General features: G+C 32.4%; 2 protein-coding genes across 3 annotated transcripts; one reads left to right on the top strand and one right to left on the bottom strand.

Annotated features, from left to right (window-relative positions):
* Nucleotides 1–1,904: 1,904 nt before the first annotated feature.
* Nucleotides 1,905–5,440, top strand: LOC125049753 (leucine-rich melanocyte differentiation-associated protein-like). 2 transcript variants are annotated; one of them, XM_047649190.1, is made up of 6 exons: nt 1,905–2,098; nt 2,978–3,097; nt 3,329–3,469; nt 3,749–3,859; nt 4,299–4,448; nt 4,624–5,440. In XM_047649190.1, exons 1-6 carry the CDS (start codon nt 2,076–2,078, stop codon nt 4,853–4,855), a joined length of 777 nt encoding a protein of 258 aa, XP_047505146.1. In that variant the 5' UTR covers nt 1,905–2,075; the 3' UTR covers nt 4,856–5,440. The 2 variants fall into 2 exon arrangements, with proteins under 2 accessions (XP_047505146.1, XP_047505148.1); XM_047649192.1 differs by lacking the exon at nt 1,905–2,098 and adding an exon at nt 2,615–2,687.
* Nucleotides 5,441–6,975: 1,535 nt separating this feature from the next.
* Nucleotides 6,976–18,639, bottom strand: LOC125049562 (peroxidase-like). The gene is made up of 12 exons (XM_047648933.1): nt 18,325–18,639; nt 16,961–17,201; nt 15,845–16,050; nt 14,396–14,569; nt 12,776–12,969; nt 10,875–11,076; nt 9,832–10,029; nt 9,305–9,488; nt 8,806–9,033; nt 8,402–8,465; nt 7,828–8,026; nt 6,976–7,244 (listed from the first exon to the last, which is right to left on the bottom strand). Exons 1-12 carry the CDS (start codon nt 18,497–18,499, stop codon nt 7,048–7,050), a joined length of 2,262 nt encoding a protein of 753 aa, XP_047504889.1. The 5' UTR covers nt 18,500–18,639; the 3' UTR covers nt 6,976–7,047.
* Nucleotides 18,640–20,153: the final 1,514 nt, after the last annotated feature.

Genomic DNA, 20,153 nt, shown 5'->3' with positions numbered 1-20,153 from the left:
TAGTCTCGCGTCTAATAAGTGGAGTCGATGTTATTTATTTGTGTTTTTTTTTTATAAATAAATTTATGTACTTTTGAACTTTTTTGTGTGTAGTTTTTGACAAATATATTTACGCTATATAAAGTGTACGTCAGGAGGTAGCCAATTTAACATTTTTTTTTTAATTTAAAAAAAAACTTTTTAACCGGATTAAAATTATGTATTATTATAAATTTACAACTGTTTAACATCCAACACCTTTTGGCTTCAGTCACCGTGACCACGCACGCTGTAAAGCACCCGAAAAGTCGGATAAATTTAAAATTATGTTAAATAGTTGTAAATAAAATAGTCATGTTCGATCCACTCAATACCTTGTTCTACCGACCACGGTCGGTCGTAAAATTTTATTGCTTTAAGTACGTATACACTGCGTTGTAATAACAACTTTAAGCAATTCGCGTAAGGTTGATTTTGCAATAATATATACTGTTATAGAAAGGGACAGAAATAGTGTTTCGGGACACTTTCGAGCGTTACTTTTATTCGAGACTGTGCATCTTGGGTTTTTTGTATATCAATGGTTTATAGTTATCATCTTTGGGTTAGAAATACTAACCCAAAAATGATAACGCACCCTCAGTAATACAAAGGCATAATTCGAAAAAGAAGAATTATGTAAAGTTGCGTTTAAAAATTTTGATTCGTTCGACTTCGGCTTGTATTTAGAATATTTTTTGACGTGATAACGTCTTTAAAATCGTTTTAGTCGGGTGACATGTTCAGAAACTTGTGTCACACCAAAACCTCACGAGCGCGATCGCAGGTATAACGAGAGAGAGACGGACCGATCTCCCGTCTCATCTCGAGCGCTGCCAGTCATTCCGTGAATGTATGAAGAAAAATGTATATCATAGTCGAATAAGTAAACTTGTCATTTTACACCCGAAATTAATCATCAAAAGTGTGAAACGATAGATGTAATTTAAAATTTGAAAAATTGTTATCTTCATTAATTCCTTACTTCCCAAAAACTTATATCACCAATAAGACGTTATCACGTAAACATCTCGATCGTAAACCTACTTTACAAACAACCAATATATTTAATATACCTATATTTATTTACGATAATTAAATTTTACCGATTTGCTCTTTCATAATGTCACTAAAGGACGCTTTCATAATTCATTTCATGTTTAATAAATTACATAAATTATGATTGATTTGTCATCTTTCTATTAAATATCCTTGATTGTCAGCGCTCAAGACGAGTTTGTTAACTTAAGATACTTACGAATTAGAATATGAACCTAAATTCTTTGTTAATTCTAGAAACTTGTATCAATAAGATTAAAGATAGCCGGGGACGCATGACAGCGGTGTGAGAGAGGCGAAAATATGTTAACAGAGTTATTATAATCTTTTACTTTCTCAGCGCTAACCGTAAACCGCAGACCGCTACAGAATTTTATTTTGTGCTATTTTTATTCAAAATCTCACTTTACAAAAAAGTAGTAAAATACAGAAAATATAGCATCAATATTTTTACCAACATTATACCTACAATATTTAATCAATAACTTTATTTATTGTATTGCGTAATATGTAATACTTTCGAAGTTATAAATTGATACTGTATTAGTTTTGATTTAAATTCTGCTAGTTTTAGGTTCTAGGTTTGCTTTCTTACTGCACTTTAAACAAGTTGTTGGTACAACAACAGTTGGGAGTAATTTTTAGATTTTGGTAGATAGATGGTGAGATTGTCGTAAACTATTATATTTTATACGATTAAGTAGTAAGAATATGTAATACTTTGTTTGTGTTATTTAGTTAAAACATGTGTATATAAAAGCGTTACTTACGTAATTCTTTGCGTTCACGTTATAGTAATAAAACCTGAAAAACACTGCGTGACTAGCTTGATTTCGTATGATAATTAGTATTACAAGTAAATAAACAATACAGGTCACTTACTTACTTTCCGATAAACATGCCTTATCTACGGTTGCAGAACAGTTTGATAATTGGTAGGGAAATCACTTTAAGAATCGTTTTGTGGATTTATTTTCCTTTTCTGGTTGTGGAATAGAATGGATGATAAAGAAGATAAATAGTAAGTTTTATTAGGGTACACTATTTCAGTTCAAACCTTATTATTATGCCATTGATAGAATAGCCAGTTTGTGAGTCGTCGGTGGGTGTAATTTATAAATACGTCTAATTGGTACGGACCTGCACACAGCAGTAATCATAAATATAATTAACCTCATTATTTAAAAACCTAAATTGCATAGAAGTATATATTATGTTAATGTATGTATGTTATAATAGCTACCACCTACATAGGTTTTTTACGTTTACGTCAATTTTTTTAACATATCTGTGTTTTTTTTAAAACTGGGGTTTTGGACATGTTAATTAATATCTAAACATTCTGTACTAACTGATAAAATATGCGATAAAAAAAATAACGGTTTCGGATGAAAAAAGAAAGTGATTGTAGAATTTAGTTGAGAACTTGTCACTTGACAACGACAATTTACATCACTTTTACTAAAGACGTATAAATATTTTTATTTCTTATTATTAATTTTTAAAAACTAAAGATACCAATTTGAATTTCTACAATAATTTGTCTCGATCACAGATCACTATTTGTGATGTGAAGTTTCTGTTTGATTTTTCCTCTCCAAAAATCTAAGGTACTAATATGAATTATATTATATTTTATTGATAATTATTTTATTTTGCTAGCAAAATGAATGTGATATTTACATTTCATAAACGCAAGAAATGTTTGATAACTTATCAAACTACATACTAGAAAAAATCCATTAAGTTATCAATTTATGTCATTGTTCCGAGATTTATAATGCTTATATTGAACATTAGTTAAAATTATATTCGTGATACGAAACAAATATGTTAATTGTAGTAATGGGACTGGTTATCACATTTAAATAATTGAATACTAACTTGCTTATTTTTGTAGTGATTATAGTGTATCCCCAAAATATGATGAAGGTATCATTGCTGTTGATATTGCAAACAATGTTTTAGTAGATTCTGTGACAACAATGCCACAAACAGCAATTTCTTCAAACATAATAGAGTAAGTATTATATATACATTATATTATGTCTATAGAAAAAATAAATAATATTCCATTTATTAAAAGTAATTTATAACATTATTTATATTTCATTTATTAGAGGGATTCTGTAGCACTAGGCTCTAGACTCCATCCATATCTTTAATAGATGGATGAATAGAAGTGGCACTATTAGCCTCAGCTAACAACTATTTAACATTCTATAATAATTGTAGTCTTCTTCGGTTTCAGGGTGGAGGAAAGCAATGGCAAAGATGAAGACTCAAGTAAGTTAACGTTGGCCTATGAGCGATTATATGAAATACCAAGAACAATAGTTGAGAAGTTTTCCAACTATGTCCAGTACTTGGATATCAGTCATAATAAGATTACGTGAGTTCATTCTATACTAAATATAATAATCAAGATTCAGGTGGTAGAGATTTATTCCCAGTTAAATTTTTAACAAGTGTTGTTTGTAGTGAAATTGACATTATTATGTAGGTACTTGTATATGTCTAATAATAATTCAATTATGTTTGAAGAATCAAAAATTTTATTTATAGTTTCTAGAATAGTTAGTTTTTACTATATTATAATATAATATATAGGTAAGAAGCCATATATAGATAAGCCCATCAGAAAGATATTTTATAGTGATACATATTTCAGAAATTTAGAGCCTCTTGTTCACTTCAAACACCTTACATCACTGATAGCAGATGACAACCCTGTTACAGAGAATTGCTTTCTACCACCGTTACCTAAACTGGAGTTGTTATGGTAAGTTAACCTAACTGATGCAATTTTTTCTGCATTGATTTGAGGAGAAAAAATTGTAATGAATGGATAAAAAGAAATAGTGGACTACTTTGTGTCCAAATGTTTTTTTTATAATCTAGTTATTGAAAGTTATTTTTATACCTCTAAAATACTATTTACTTTACTATCCAGATATAGACTTAATGAAATTTCTAATTTATATTATTTATTGAATATCCAGTAACACAAGCAAGCGATAAATAGTTTAGATTGCACAGAACACTGGTCACTTTCTTTACTACTAAAAATATTGGTTTCGATTTTACTCTACATTTTCCCTTATAAGGTGATTTAATATTTTTTTTATAGAAAATAGACCTTACTAAGAAAGAATAAATACAACAACATACCCCACGAGATTTGAAGTGAATGTATGTAAAAGGGTTTTATTGTCTTCCAGGCTTAATTATTGTAAAATAGCATCCCTGTATCCCTGGGTGGGGAAATTGAAGGAGTCATGTCCAAATTTACAATATCTATCACTTATGGGGAATCCCGCCGCGCCTAGTTACTTCAATGGTGGTACTTTTTATGAGTACTTGCAGTATAGGTAAGATTTTATGAACAGAAGTCTAGAGTTTTTTGTTTTATTATTTTCAATGTGGAGTTTTAAAAACCAAAAAAAAACTGCATAAAGAGTATTTAATGTAGAAGCGGGAAAGTAGAACAGAATAAGACTCAACAATAATTGTTTTAAATTTGTAAAATATGTTATTATATTTCAGGCTATTTATAATATCCCAATTCCCTTCCCTCAACCATCTTGATGACCGCAAAATTACAGAAGACCAAAGGGAGGAATCGCACAGATTATACAAAAGACCACTCTTACAGAGAATAGGCCGTCCCAACACTAGTATATCCAATTTTATGAATAGCTCTGTGTCCTGGAGTAATGTACAGAGTAAGTTGACGTTTTTATGGGGAAATAGAGAAGGTAGAAACCTCTTAATATGATTTTATCACTATAGGCAATAATAGTAATTCTTATCTACCTATCAAATTACTAGGAATAAGATTTTTAAGTAATTCAATTTAAAAAATCAAATGTATGTATTTAAAGTTACTGGCTGAGGCGCCAGTTCTCACTTGAGGATGTATGATTTGGCATAAAGGGCACAAATTAGAGTCGAGACAGAGTAAACAATGACACCAGTATGTCAAAATTCAATAAGTTTTTGACACACGGGAGATTGCTCTAGTCTCCTTGAATGTTGCCAGAATTTAATTAATACTACATAAAATAAATCAATTTGTACTTTTTGTTTATACTAGACTTTAGTATAGTGAGATAATATCATCGAATTTATATTAAAATTAACTAGTAATTTCTTAAGAGATATTCAAGTTGTGTATGTTTTAATAGCCTAAATAAAAATAATAATAATAGTTTAATTAACATATAGGCCTGTCCTTAGCTCTCCTGTCAAATGGCATCAACGGTCTTCCTATATGACCAAGTTAGAGTTCACATTGTACCTTCATAAGATATACATTACAAATATATATATTATGTTAAATAAATAAACTGTTGAAAATAAAGTGTTTTATTTATGACTTTTTGCTATAGGTACATTAACTGTTCATATAGGTTTAATTTAGCGTCAGATTCATATATCTGATTAGTGATTTTTATTCAGATAAGCAAGTAGGTGCACAGCCGCGATTCAAACGCACGATCTCAGGGTTGTGAGGCATACGCTCTGGCTAGAATAACACTGCTCTTTTTTTTTAATAAAAGTTGTGTACTACGTTATTGATAGATATGAGCGAGCAAGATTGTAACATATATAGTACATATTGTTAGAACTAATATTTTTATTTTATATAGTGTATTTTCAAATAATTTCATAACTCGATGTACATAACTAACTTACTCTAAATTTTCTCGCTAAGTGAATGTAATTCTTTGAGAAATAAAGTATCTTTGAACTGAAGATTGAAATGAGTGATAGAACCCATCGGTAAATCTACCATCACATTTACACTCAAAACCTTTACGGTAATTAAAAATTTGCATTATATAATGCACCTATACAAAAGCAATAAAGGTATATGCATGAGTGCAAAGTAATAAAATATTTAATAGTGGCATTGTAACCATGACTGCATGTTTAAAATATTTTTAATATCACAGCTAAAAAGTTGTAATTACTCGAAATACTGAGCTTGACTCAGCAGAAAAACATTTGAAAACTGATGTTTTAATCAGAAACGGTTTATTATTATATTGTAAACGTTTCTTTATTTTTTCATAAGGTTCCAATTACTTATGCGAAGTTTGAACTCAGCCTTGTCGGACAGGGATGTGGGCAGGGTGAGAGAGAGTCATTATAGCGAGTCTACGTCAAAGAGTAAAGAGCAGAGTGTGAGCTCTAGCGACAGTGTTTTTTACGCCGGCTTTTTCTCTCGGCCTACACCCTCTGTTTTCTTTGCCGATGAGTAGGGATGCCTACAAATTCAAATTTAATGACGTGGAACAAGTGATACATGTATCTTATGTTCCATAATAAACATATTTTATTTTATTCTTTTTATTTTAATGTAAACAGCATGAAGTATCGAGGACAATATTTTGGCCACGGCAGAAGCAGTAGCAAAGCCTTAGTGTAATTCTACAATCTGCGTTTACAAATCACCGCGATTTCGTCATACCCTGAAATGCGCTAAGTTATTCCGGCCGCTCAGGATATATAGAAATTCTCGAGCTTAGCCACTCGGACTTGGTTGTAGCTCCTTACAAACGTTGTGTAAAAAAAATGGCGATTAAAAAGAGTGGCGGAGAGTTTATTGCCAGTTCTTCTCTTCCGTTCGCCCTTGATTTGAGAACTGGCAGTAAATGTAAAATTAGAAGCATTAATATATATTTCTTTACTGACAAGTCATAAGTGTACATTATGATATTATATGATTAAATGATTTTTTACTTTACTTTACTTCGGCCCGGTTATTTATGGTAACACTGACCGAGGATCCTCCCTTTAGGTTGGAGTAATAGTACTCCTTCCTCCACAGTTATTATTGTTATTAAGTTTAAAGCAAGCAAGTTTTAAGTTAAATAAATACATTTATTTATTTATAAAAACATTCTTAAAGAACGACTATACAAGTTGGATTAAATAATTTAATTTAAATAAATATATAAAAATTCAATCAAACAGTTCGAATTTGGGTCGCTTCCAGGCTGTTAAGTCAACACGAGGTATGTTCTCGTAATCTTCACAGCTATATTTAGGATTGTATGGAGATTCAATTTCGAATGCCTTTTTCTGAATGAACTTCACACCCTCCGTGTTGTCACATATGAGACGTGCCATAGATGCCTTCTTTAATTCTTTTAATTGCTCTGTAAAATACGAATTAATTTATGACCACCGCCGCTTACAAGTTAGTTAGTCTACATAAACCTAATGTAAATACAACGATAACAGACTATTATACGATATGCTTCATTCTTAAATATAAGCAAGAATGTATTCAACCTTCTGTTCCCGACACATGTCATTTGTTTTTGGTTCTTAGACATGTTTACGATATATAACATATAAAAGATAAACCACTTATATGGAAATTTTATTCGTTTTTACAACAAACTCCCAAGCGAAATTAGAAAATTATCACTAAATAAATTCAAAGCTCTCGATAAACGTAAATTAATCAATAAAGCTTTTTATAAATTTGATGAATATTTAAATGATCCTAATCCTTGGAATTGATTTGCTCCATTTCAAACAATTTGTATGACTCAAAACTTAGCGATTAAAAAGAGTGGCGGAAAGTTTCTTGCCAGTTCTTCTTGCCCGCTCTACGTCCTTGAGTAGCGAATTGGTAGTAAATGTAAATTTAGAATTAATTTAATTTCTTTTACTGGTTTACCTTTATGAATAAAGTTATTTTGACTAGACTTGATAAATAAAACTCCTTAATACCTGGTGTAAATGAATGCGGCATTTCCCCGTTATCATAGAAAAATCTATCACCAATACGCGTCCTGTAAAACTGCTCGGCGATAATACATTGAAACGTTTGTCCTAGTATTGAACCCCGTACATCTCTCTCCATTGCGCCTCCAACGAAGAGGTCCACGTCGTCAACACATTCGTATATTTGAGATAGAGCGTTTATACGCTGCAAAAAGATAGGTTTTATATTTTATCTAATTAATTGTATAAATGACAATGACAGGGCTACTCTGTAAAACCAATACTAAGAATAATAATTGACAATTGACAAAAACTAATTTCTATTACTGTAATTTGGAATTCCGTGGTACGCCTACGGTACATTGAGATCGAAAACCCATGAAAGGTACGTAACCCTGCAGAAATAGATACTTAGTACTGAAAAAGATTTCTGTAGATGCAATAAATTAAAAATAATTAAATGCGTTTACACATTTAAAACACACGCGATAAATATCCATAGTGTTTTCGCGGAAGAGCCTGCTTGTTAGCGAAAAGACCTATACCTATATAACAGAGAAATGAGATGTTACAAACTTACATCTTGAGGAATTTCTCCCAATAAATCTTGAAAGCACATTGCTCTTTTTAATCCACAAGTCTCCCTGTAAATAATAATTATAAATTATGCTTAGGTGTTTAGTTGGCTACAGGGTACCACTTTAGGAGTAGAAAGAAAACAAAAGACAGTTTACAGTAAAACACGATATTACCCATCCACAATTAATGTTTTTGGTTAGAAGATATTCTTATGGACTTCAGTCAAGAGACGGAAACCATTTTAACTTCTTGAAAAAATATTGCAATATTTATCAAGAAAATTACATGAACGAGGATAGGCTTTTGAATCATGTCTTTGAGATATTTAATAAAAATACCCATCCTAATCTTTGTTTGCCACCATTTGTATGTCTGACAGCACTACAGAAATAGAAAATAAAATACCTATAATCGTTATATGAAGCGATACCATGATCTCTTCCTCTCTGAATATCCATGGCAATCAAATCCATACCCCATTTATCCCGTGTTTTAAACAATAGATTTGTGATCTCTCTCGTGACGAAAGGATCTGATTCACTCGCCGGCTGAGTTACGGTTCCTCTGACAATATCATCAAAAGACTCTCTATTGGCCTCTACAATACTAGGATTGAAGTAATAATCACTCATTCTGTAATATAAAATGGGTAAATAAATTAATATAGCTAGCTTGAATTGAAATATATTAAGTATTTATGTCATAAAAAAATTGGCATTTACATCTAAAGCAATCTTTCCGCGAAGGCGCTAACTAATCACATTAATTAAGAATATAACTGAGCTGAGAACTACTCGAAAATATACACTTTTAGCTAAAATATAACTCTCAAAACTATTGCTCCGCAGAAGTATTTAAGTAATTCAAAATGATAAAATCTATTGTTATAATAGTAATTTCTTACTTATATAAATAGGCTACTTGGTAACTTGAAGAACAGGTCATGATGGAATCCGGTATCATTGTGTGAAGGAACCTGAACGCTCCCGCGCCGAAACCGTTGATAATTCCAGGGTTGACTTCCTCGTTGTAGCTGTGGCTATACAGCGATGTTGGTGATATTCCATAGTATCGCAAATAACTCTCACCTGTATGGATATTCATAAAGTTTCGAATCAATTAAAGAAAATGCGGACCAAAAAGAAGAGATTGTAGGAGACAATTGTAAAGTAAAAGGCACAACCGCCATTGAGCTTCTTCTAATATTTAATAAGTACTAATGAATTCTAATTATTAGGCACATATTTCCGAAACAGTTTCATTCATATTGTTTTAAAGGCACACTTTTTCGCAACAATAATTTCGCCAGTCGAACATACCAACGATCATTGCATGCGTGCATTAACTAATAATCACAAAGCCGCATTTATCGTTTGCTAACCTTGTAATTTTTAAAATATTTAAATGAATAATGCTATAAGTACGTCTTACCAAAATTCGATGGCAACCATTCTTGATATGTTATATGCTGTATCTCTGCGATGACTATCTTTCTGGCTTCTTGATATATCTTTTCATCAGTCCATAGTGGATTCAAGGAGCTGAGTATATCGGCTATGCGATTATGTTCTCTTAGCAATAAGGTATGTAACACTGCCAACGTTGGTGTTTGGTTAATTCTCACGTCTCCTGAAAAATAAAATACATGCGAAGGTATTTATAAATTTGTCGTTATTTGCAAACATTGTGAGTATGTAATGTAATATTTCCTTGTTAGATCTATAGAAACAATCGCATTTTTTGTGTAAGGGAGCGTTCAGGTCACACTATTTTTGGAGATCATTGACCCCCTCCCCCATGTAATGCGCCGTAACGTTTTTCTGTACCCAATAGTAAAACGTTTCGTAACCACCCAGTCTCTCTTTATACCTAAAAGTTACCATTATGTGATGTGAAGTACTGGAAAGTCGAAAATAATATAACGTTTTAGGACCCCTCCCCCCCAAATTCGTTACGTAATACGTCAACTCTCCCTTAAAGGCTGTCGTCAGCTTTAAGAGCTCTCTAATGAAAGTCTGATTTTTAAATGTGCAATATAATAGAGAATCTATTTTTTAAGCCTACGTTATACTTAGTTCTTAACAAATAAGTTAACGTAGAATGCGCAGAGATTTTTAGTTTTTTTTCTTCATAAATAACGTGCGGAAACATTCCCCCATCAACCATATTGTCAATACATTGTCACTGCAAACCACTACTGTGGATAAAAGGCTTGCCAGAGTGTCCTAACCAATAATTCGTAAAACCAATTAATTCTGCGCACTTCAATACATATTTCTATTATGTATTGTCAATATTTCTAGTCAAAGGAATGTATCGCGTTCAAGGAATAGATGCTGCTACCCAATTACAATTACACGAAATCCTTTCTTCTTTTGTTTAACATTCTCACCCCTAGTAATTGTATGGTTTATAAACGCTCAAAAAATATCTCTATCATATTACTGCAGATAAGGCATATTTAATAATAATACCTGCAAAGTAACAGGGCTCCGACATATTCCTCAAATCGCATACAGCGGCTTTATCATCTACTGACGGTAAAAATCCTTTCTTGCAATTGGTCATTGTTTCCTCTTTGAGCCTGCCTCCACATTTCTTCCGTAATTTGTATGCTGTTTTCGCGTCTGAGCCATACACTTGTGACCCGTCTAGGTAACTCGTCACCGTATTCATCTGCAAGCTCAAAATTGTTTTAAATTAATACTGTAATATAACGTTAAAAAATATATCAATACAAGTCTATGACATAGCAATAAGGTTTGTGATACTACTCATATATGTGATTGGTTAATTCTGACGTGTCTTGATATACAAAATACATGGAGAGGAATGCATAACTGGCTGTTACGCGGGTAAATTTTGAATATGCACTGAATGACGTTAGTATGCTTTCCTTGATAGTAGTATAAGATCCCGATATACAACGACCTTCACCGAGATGCTTATTTAATGAAACGTATTTTATATTTAATTTAATATGTCAATAAATATAATCCATATGGGTTGCCTAGCAAATTTCAGTCCAGAGTATGTTTAATTAATATAAAAAAAAATTTTTTTTTTTTATAATTTGCATTTAGTTAATTTTTTTAATTTTTTTCAATCAATATTTTTAATCAGGGTAGTATTATATATGTATCACTATAACTTTCTTTTTTACTAAAGATGTATATATACTTTAGTGTCACATAAAAAATATACACATAAATAATTAATTGATTAAAAACAACCTAACGTTTGCATATTCTATGGGCTTCATACTTTCGGTTGGTATAGAATTTATCTAATAATCATACCGGTGAAATGTTTAAATTTTTTTTTTTTAATATTAATTAAAATACTCTGGACTGAAATTTGCTAGGCAACCCATATGGATTATATTCATTGACATATTAAATTAAATATAAAATACGTTTCATTAAATAAGCATCTCGGTGAAGGTCGTTGTATATCGGGATCTTAGACCATAGGCATATAGAAACACGAGCCCGTAATACAGATGACAGATGGTCTAAAGAGCAACCGAATGGAGTGTCCCAAAAGGAAAAAGAAACAAGGGCAGACCAATAGAGCGATGGGCCGATGGGATCGAAAAGGTAGCTGGAAAAATTGAAGGACGATGACAAAAAATAAAATAGGGCGGAAAAAGTTGAAGGAGGCCTTCTCCCGTACAGGGGACGCAAGTGCCTACACACAGCCCTTAAATCAGAGGCAATATCAGGGCATTGGTGGGGAGCACCCTAGATCGCTCCCTAGATCGCCTCCTGTGTAGGCAAATCGTACCCTCATTTGGAGATGCTACGGCTGATTCAAACTACGATTTCATCCCCACCACCATTGGTGCTTGTAGAGTAGTAAAAATTTTATTGCTATCTATTTCTATCTATTTTTTTTGTCAAAAAGGTGTGGGATCAATAGAGGCTTTTTATAATTATAAAGTTTTGCGCTATCTGCAAACTCAGCTCAATATGACTTGTCTTGTTTGGGCTTTATTTGACAAATTTAAATCACTATTAATTTTTTCTTTCAAAGGATTTTTGATGAAATAGTATACTTTTGTATGCTTGTTACTTTCTATGTTATTTTTAGCTTTATTTTAAGAAATGCTCTACGTAAGAATCCTTGATAGTAATTATTCGCTTTTTAAAGTAGTTTTGCCAAAACTATTTACGGCAAAAATTACCTAATAAACCTACTTAGTTCATTGCTACAGTATACAACAAAAAAATGTCGTATAGTTTACGCACTCGAAACAAAGGTAAATAAAGTAGACCATACAATTTCTTTAACTAAATGAAGACTGGTAAAATGAGGGTATAGCTACAGAACAGAAGCTTGAATACTTCCCAAAGTGTCTCTAGATTCCACACACCTGTTCAGCATGTCCCAAGCTGCAATCATCTCTCGGTGTTGTAACACTCCTCACAAAGTTTAGGCACTTCACGCCATAATTACGGTAAAATGGATCTTCATCCGGCACACATATTGGTATGCATTTGTCATTTAACATGTCCTGAGGAAGAATGTCTTGACCGTTTGCTAAACAGCATTGGATTCCACCTTCGTCTATAAATAAAATATAACAAATACTATGGGCGACTTACGGAATACTGACTAATTGCAAATAAATAACTCATACATTTACACGATTTAGAGATTTATTAAATAATTGAAGCGATTTTTTTTTGAACATTAGTTAAATAAAACAAAAAATTGTGTAAACAACTTGAATTGTAATACTTTGCCGTCACGTGTCGGCCGTTCAGGTAGACAGGCATATTTCGCTACATACGTCGCGCCGCGACACGCCAGGTAATTTCCATACATACTAACATTCCCTATTTCAAGCCCTTTTTCGCATTAAAAAGTAGTCTCTCAGGCTCTAGACTATATCTGTACCAAATTAACAATCGGTTACTGGTGCACTACATTAAAAATTAAAGTTTCCACAAGGATCTTAATGTGGATACAGTCCTAAATACGGCGAAACGGTTTGGCTTAGCTCACTTAAACAGGCTACATAGTCATGTGAATGCTGAGGCAATAAACTTCTTGATACAACAAGAATAAAACGCCTAAAGAGAACTAAACCTAGTGTAGAGAATACAAGTGCAAGTGCGGTATCTCGGACACACAACTATAGTTTCAAAATATTATAGAACACTAAGACTGTTAATGAATGATACCTTAGTTTAAGCTATTCATATTGTAGAAAATTTGGTCAAAAATAACTTATTAGCCATAATAATTGTAATTCATGTAAAGTCGCACTCTTTTTTGTGAACTTTATTGTAAGAAAAAAAATGTGCGTGTACTAGTGTACACGCGTTAGAAGTGAAACTTCTTTATGACCTTATTTTTCGAAAAATTATCTATATGCAACTAACTTTACAGAAATTGGTTAAATAAAGTTAAATTAGATAAAGTTTAACAAAAGGCTTTTAATATCACAGACTTGAATACAAATAATACAATTATTTCATTTTACCTTATTACCACTAAGATTATTACAGAATTTCATAAATTGTAATATAATTTTTAGTATCATTGTTATAGTTATTATAAATTTTTGTTATTAATGGTTTAGAATCTCTTCGAATCAACCGTGATAGGGACGAGAAAAAGACGCGCGTAACGGTCAAATGTGACGCGTAACCGAAACATGTGACGCGTAACCGAAAAATGTTACACTAAATTTTTTTCCAACCCCGATAAAGAAGTTTCACTTCAAAAAACTTGCGCATTTACAATGTTATTATGGATTATATTTATGCAAGTTAGCCAACAAGATATTATTAATTTAGATGCTGATAAAAAAATTAAAGTAAAGTTTTTCCTAGAAATTTTGTAAATTTTGTTTGTTTTCCTAAAAACGTTTGTTTTGCATGTATATTACATGGCAAAACAAACGTTTGCCGGGTCAGCTAGTATTAACATAAATATCAGATTGTCCTTTTAACATGTGTGATGTTTGAGAGGAAAAATAAAATACCTGTTACTTCCATAACTTGTGATAATAAGTCGTGGGTTACAAATTGTCCCCATTGCATGTTGAGATATGTGAACACTTGGCTTGATATAGGTCGGTCTGTGAATAATCTTGTAGATATGACCCGAGGATTTGGTAGAGCACGTCCACTTTTGGCGACAGGCATGGCGTAGATTCCTGCGTAAAGTTCAATTCAATTATGACCTACTGTTATCTAAAATAAGTGGTTATGTCTTTTAAATAATATTTGTTTCACTTTTAGGGTCTGTTTCACAATGTATGGATAAAGTATCAAATAGCTATGCAACACATAAATTATTTGGAAGATAAATTGTGCTATTTGACACTTCATCGGACTCATAACTTTACGTGAAACGTAAAAATAGTGTTTATCCTACCAATAATAATAAATAGCTAATTTGGAACTTATCCGTACATTGTGAAACATACCCTTAATATTACAACTGTAATTTGAGCTTGTAAGTTACGATTAGTTACAGATACCGGCAAACATCTTGAACAAATGTCCTTGCCTGCGCAGAAGCGATTTTTAGGTATCACTTCGGTGATGCGCGGCGGCGGGAGTGTCGATCGCGTGATTAGTTAATCGGTTGACGTTTGTGTCCCACATGCGCAAACTTTCCCCCACTCCCTTGTTTAATGCTCAAGAAGTTTGCCGGTATCTCTATGCTAATACGGTTACATATAATAGGTTGTAAAGACGTTATGATCACCGATAGCTGCGCTATCATACGAAATCGATTTTACCTATTGTCTAACGTGCTGCAGCAGTTTATTTTGCTGTAGTAAAAATTTAGTTATTTCTTTAAAATATTAAGCTGTCCTTAGTTTAATGTTTAATTTAGACTTAGACATAAAATTTGTTACTAACAAAACACACACAGAAACATACAAAATAACAATAATAAAAAAGAAGAATGAGAGAAAACAATTTAATTTTCTTTTAAAGAACAAGGTTCGTTTCAAGTGTATTGCGTGTGTGCTGTGGTTGTAATTGGCTGGCTCAGCATTATGATGAGGAGCAAACTGTTGCGCTAATCATTCTACCAGAGACCACAGACGCTAGTTTGTAGTTTTCTTTTTTAAATTATAAATGTACTTATGTTTTCTATTTAATATATTTTTTATCAATGTGTTCTGTGTTGTCTTTGTATATTGCTGAAGTGTTTTCTTTTTTAAATAAATATGAGCAGTGTTGCCACTAGGCTTGAGCGTCAACTAGGCCTTTCAGGTCGATGTCGAGCATTTGAATCGCGAATGTACCTATAGACTTTTCTTTCTATGTTGTTTATGTGTTTTCACATGTGTGACTTAAATCGACAGCAACTTAAAATATGACCACGAAATATCTACAGAAATCTGAAGCTAAGACCAACCTCTAACTCTAAAGGGTGGTAGTGCCACAGACATTTTGGTCCAATAAAAACTTACCATCAGAATACCGCGGTGTAGCAATTCTTGTAAATGGAGCATTTCGACGCCCCCACGCCGGGTGTTCTTTGTTGTTGCAAGTACCGTCTATGCTACGATACTTGTCGTCCAGGCAAATGGTACTAAAGGGTTTGCAGAACAACTCATGTGGTCGGATCACGTTGTGTTCGAGATACGATAGAAAGGTGTTCGGGGTCACTTGTGAACTGAAAATACGATCAAGCCATGAAAAGTTAGTATTAAGTGCTAAACAGTGAGTGAAAGAATAGAACACAAGAACAGCCCTGCGATTCTGTAACACAGCGGTTTTCGCATCGGCGGTCGCTCTCAAATCAGTCGTGAAGCAATCATTTTATGATTTGGCATTCTGATAAACAATAAACTACAAGCTCCCACCTTTTCAGAAAACCGCTGTGTGAGTTCGAAAAGTGAGTTACAGAATCGCAGGGCAGAGTGTCTTCCCTTTAACAGAGACTGTTAGTGTTATTGGACACTTCCTTATGATAAAAATCCTTTTTAGTAAATTAGGTTAGACTTAAATTACTTATTTTTTATTTAGGCTAGATCGTAATGTTCCATGATGTCTTAGTGAAGACACATGTATAAAAAAAAACATGAAAATCCCCGAAGAATTAGTATGCATTTGTTTCACTTTTACTTTACTTTTTAAATTCTTTTAGTAGATATACCTGTAGTAATTTTTTAAACTGTTTTTTCTTTTGTAAAGTTATAATAACGACTATGGGTAGTAAGAATATGTGCGTAATGATGTTAAAACATTTATAAGTTATAACTTATATTTCAGCGCGCCTAAACAATAAACAGCTTGAATATAAGATTCTTTCCTACTTTGATTTTGTTCCCATTGGAGTAGATACTATTGGGACGTGTGATTTAAGCGCTCAGGCGCTAACCAAATATTTAAGTTGGCTCCTGGTAGATAGTGCTTTCCTCACCCAACGAATAAGTATCACAATACAGCGAGGAAATGCTGTCAGCGTTAATGGTACACTGCCACAGGGACCAAACTATTTAAATTTGTTTTAACTTTTTATTTCATTATTTTTATAAGTTAGTACTTTTAAAACATGATATATGCAAAAAACTTTGTATTACCTAGAACATAACTTCATTCGCATCAACTTGGTGGCAGAAAGCAACTCCTGCGAAACTTCTGCGCTCCTCCTCACATCTTTTGGAAGGTCGGATGAAAAGAAGTGCATCATGGAGCGTGAACAGCCATCCAAAGAGACGCCATTTTTGACAAGCTGATTGGCCCGTTTCGATGCAGCTTTGGAGAGTTCGCGGCCGCAACGAATACATTCAGAAACCATATCAGATGTGAACGGACCGTCCTCTGGTTTATTATAAATTGTTAAACATAAAATACATTAGTAACAACAGGGGGATCGGTTAATAGTAAATAAATTTTGCTGATATTGCTCCGGAGCATATTCTTGTGTAGTAACTAGTAAGAGCGTGGCAATCTTTTTCGGATGGTTAATTGGTAGAAGGTGATGCCTGATGCCAATTGACCTGATGGCCACCTAATGTGAAGTGATATGCCCATGCTCAACACTGCCGAAGGTGGTCGCTTGTATACTTTTAGTATTTTTAATATTAATTAATAATTAAATCGTGTATTATTTATACCAACAGAAGCACCCTCTAGTGATTTATATGTCGCAGTAAAGTAGTTAAATCAGAGAGTTAATTTTATGTTCATTATACGTAATGAGCAGTCATTTAATATTTAAAAAAAAATGTGTGTATACTTATGTACACACGTTAGAAGTTATACTTCTTTGGCGTAACAAGATAAAAATCTTAACAAAAATTTTATCTTTCGCTTTATGTCGTTTGTAGAAAAAGCCACACTAACAATTAAAACGTATTTAAAACATTGAAAGTTTTATTGTATAGCATTACTACTACTACTAGTTAAATAAAGTTTATTTAAATATAACAAAAAAAATATTTCTACATAATTAAAGAAATGGAAATTTTTTATTTTAAAATGTTGACTATGCAAACTTCAGGGTGTCAGTTTTTTGAGACGATGCGCGCGCATCGTAAAATTTACTCTCATAATTTTTCCCTAACGCGCCAAAAGAAGTATAACTTTAAAATATAATACTGTGTGGAAACATGAACTAGACACCAGGACATCGAACAAATTTATATCTCATATACTACGCCCTAGAAAAAAGCTAGATAGAAGATATATAAGCTTTAGCAAGAAGCCCTGGATAGAAAAATTTGGAAAAAGCTGGAGGAGGCCTTTACCCGTGATGGGGTTCCCATCAGTGGTAACTAAGGAGGACAAGTACATCAACCAAAAAATTTATATAACAAAATTAAACTGTATATCGTTAACATTTGTAAAGATTGGAAATAAATGTTTTTATTATTATTAAACTAAGACCAATTATTTATGACATATACGTAATATAAAGAACTAGGGATTATGAGGATCTTACCTTCTGACGAACAACTGAACACTTTTTTAAGAGCCGTTCTAGTATTGGCTAATATTGGGCAAACATCAGCTAAAACATCGTCAAGGATACATTCCAGACCATCCAAACACCCACTAACACTGGCACAAATGAATAAAAATCCAACAAAACTATTACATACCAATAATTTCCCCATGGCTAATACTTAAAAGGCTTTCAAGAAGCTTAAATCATCGTAATTAAATATTTTTTGCAGTTTTTAATTGACACGTCTATATTATTGAAGTGCAATGATATAATTCAGACATTATCGCATAAGTTTCGTCAAATTGCAAGAAAGTTAACATCATCTCTTACCCAATGTCTTATCATATTGTGATTGCGTATAGTATTAATTAACCATTTGTTTTATTGGTAATTTATTCAGTGACGTAAAGGGATTAGAAATCCTCTTTGAAATGACAGTTTTACTTTCAAAGCCCGCGAACTTTCCCAATTGAACGAATAAACATTTCGACCTTTATGTGATCTGTGAACGAGAATTATTGTTTAGCTACAAATCGAATGGAAACGTTAACCACGGAAACGGTAAACATATTGTTGTATTAATTTATTATTAAAACATAAATTTAACTAAAACTTGGATATTATACATTAAATCTGGTAGTGAATTGTACTTAGGAAAAGCGTAAGAAACAATTTAGTAAGTTTTATTTTTTATTCTTATATAAGTCTTTATCTTGCAATCAGTCAGCTAGACTATGAGCAGATGTGTTGAGAGCTGTTAGACGTTTAGAGCAAAATCTCCATCGAGACTGCTCCTCTCTTTCAACCGTGTCTATCAAGACTTAGGATTTGTCGCCTTTTAAGCCTATTTATTAGGTCCGGTATGGTTAGTTGCGTGGCAAGCTTATTAGGATGCATTTCTAGCCTTTTTAGTAAGTAAAATACTTTTTTTTATTTAAATTTATAAATCAACATGAAACCATAAATGGCCCAGTTCTTTCAGTTGGTGTCACCAATTATTTTAATTAATTACTTTTTTCTCTGCATATTGTCTGATAGTTAAATAAAACAAGAGAACATATTTTTATTTTTATTACAAAACAAGGCACAGCAAACATTTTGAAATCCAAACTTATTCCTAGAAGTCTCTTTCTATTCATGATTCGTTTAAATTTTATAACCCTGTATTAAATAAACTTAAAAATAAGTAAAATTAAAAAAAACAATTTTTATTCAATTTCAATCAATCAACGATTAATAATATATAAATATAAATTTCATCAAGATTCCTTCTAGCGTAATTGTGTTAACATCTGAATGGCAAATAAACTTTATTACTTTAGTAAGTTTGTCTCTATATAATTAAATAAATAAATCACTGGCGCTAAAATCTTTTTTAAGTCTGGGCCTCAGATTTTTGTATCTGTTTCATGGTCATTTGTCAATCTAATAGGCAAGTTGGATGAACAGCCTCTTAGCCAGCCTTTTTAGGTCTAAGGCTAGCCGGTGTTCTGACGATTTTTTCCTTCGCCGTTCGAGCGAATGTTAAATGCGCACATAAACAGAACGCTGAAGCTACTGCTCTCTCTATATAAAACAGTAAATATAATGACTAATTTCTTATATACACTGGCAAAATGAAGTCTTTGGTACACCAACATCTATTACGTTTCTAAACATTTATTTTTTAATGTTTAATATACACTTTAATTAATTCGTGTGCTTAGTCACACTTACATCACAGTTTATGTTTGTATAGACTATACATTACTTTGTACTGTTAATTAGAAATTTACATTGTTCACGATATCTATTAAAAACCCCACGCCTCCAATTATCCTTTA

The sequence above is a fragment of the Pieris napi genome, chromosome 5 (assembly GCF_905475465.1).
Source record: "Pieris napi chromosome 5, ilPieNapi1.2, whole genome shotgun sequence".
Classification (NCBI taxonomy): domain Eukaryota; kingdom Metazoa; phylum Arthropoda; class Insecta; order Lepidoptera; family Pieridae; genus Pieris; species Pieris napi.
This window is presented reverse-complemented; position numbering and strand designations above follow the sequence as displayed.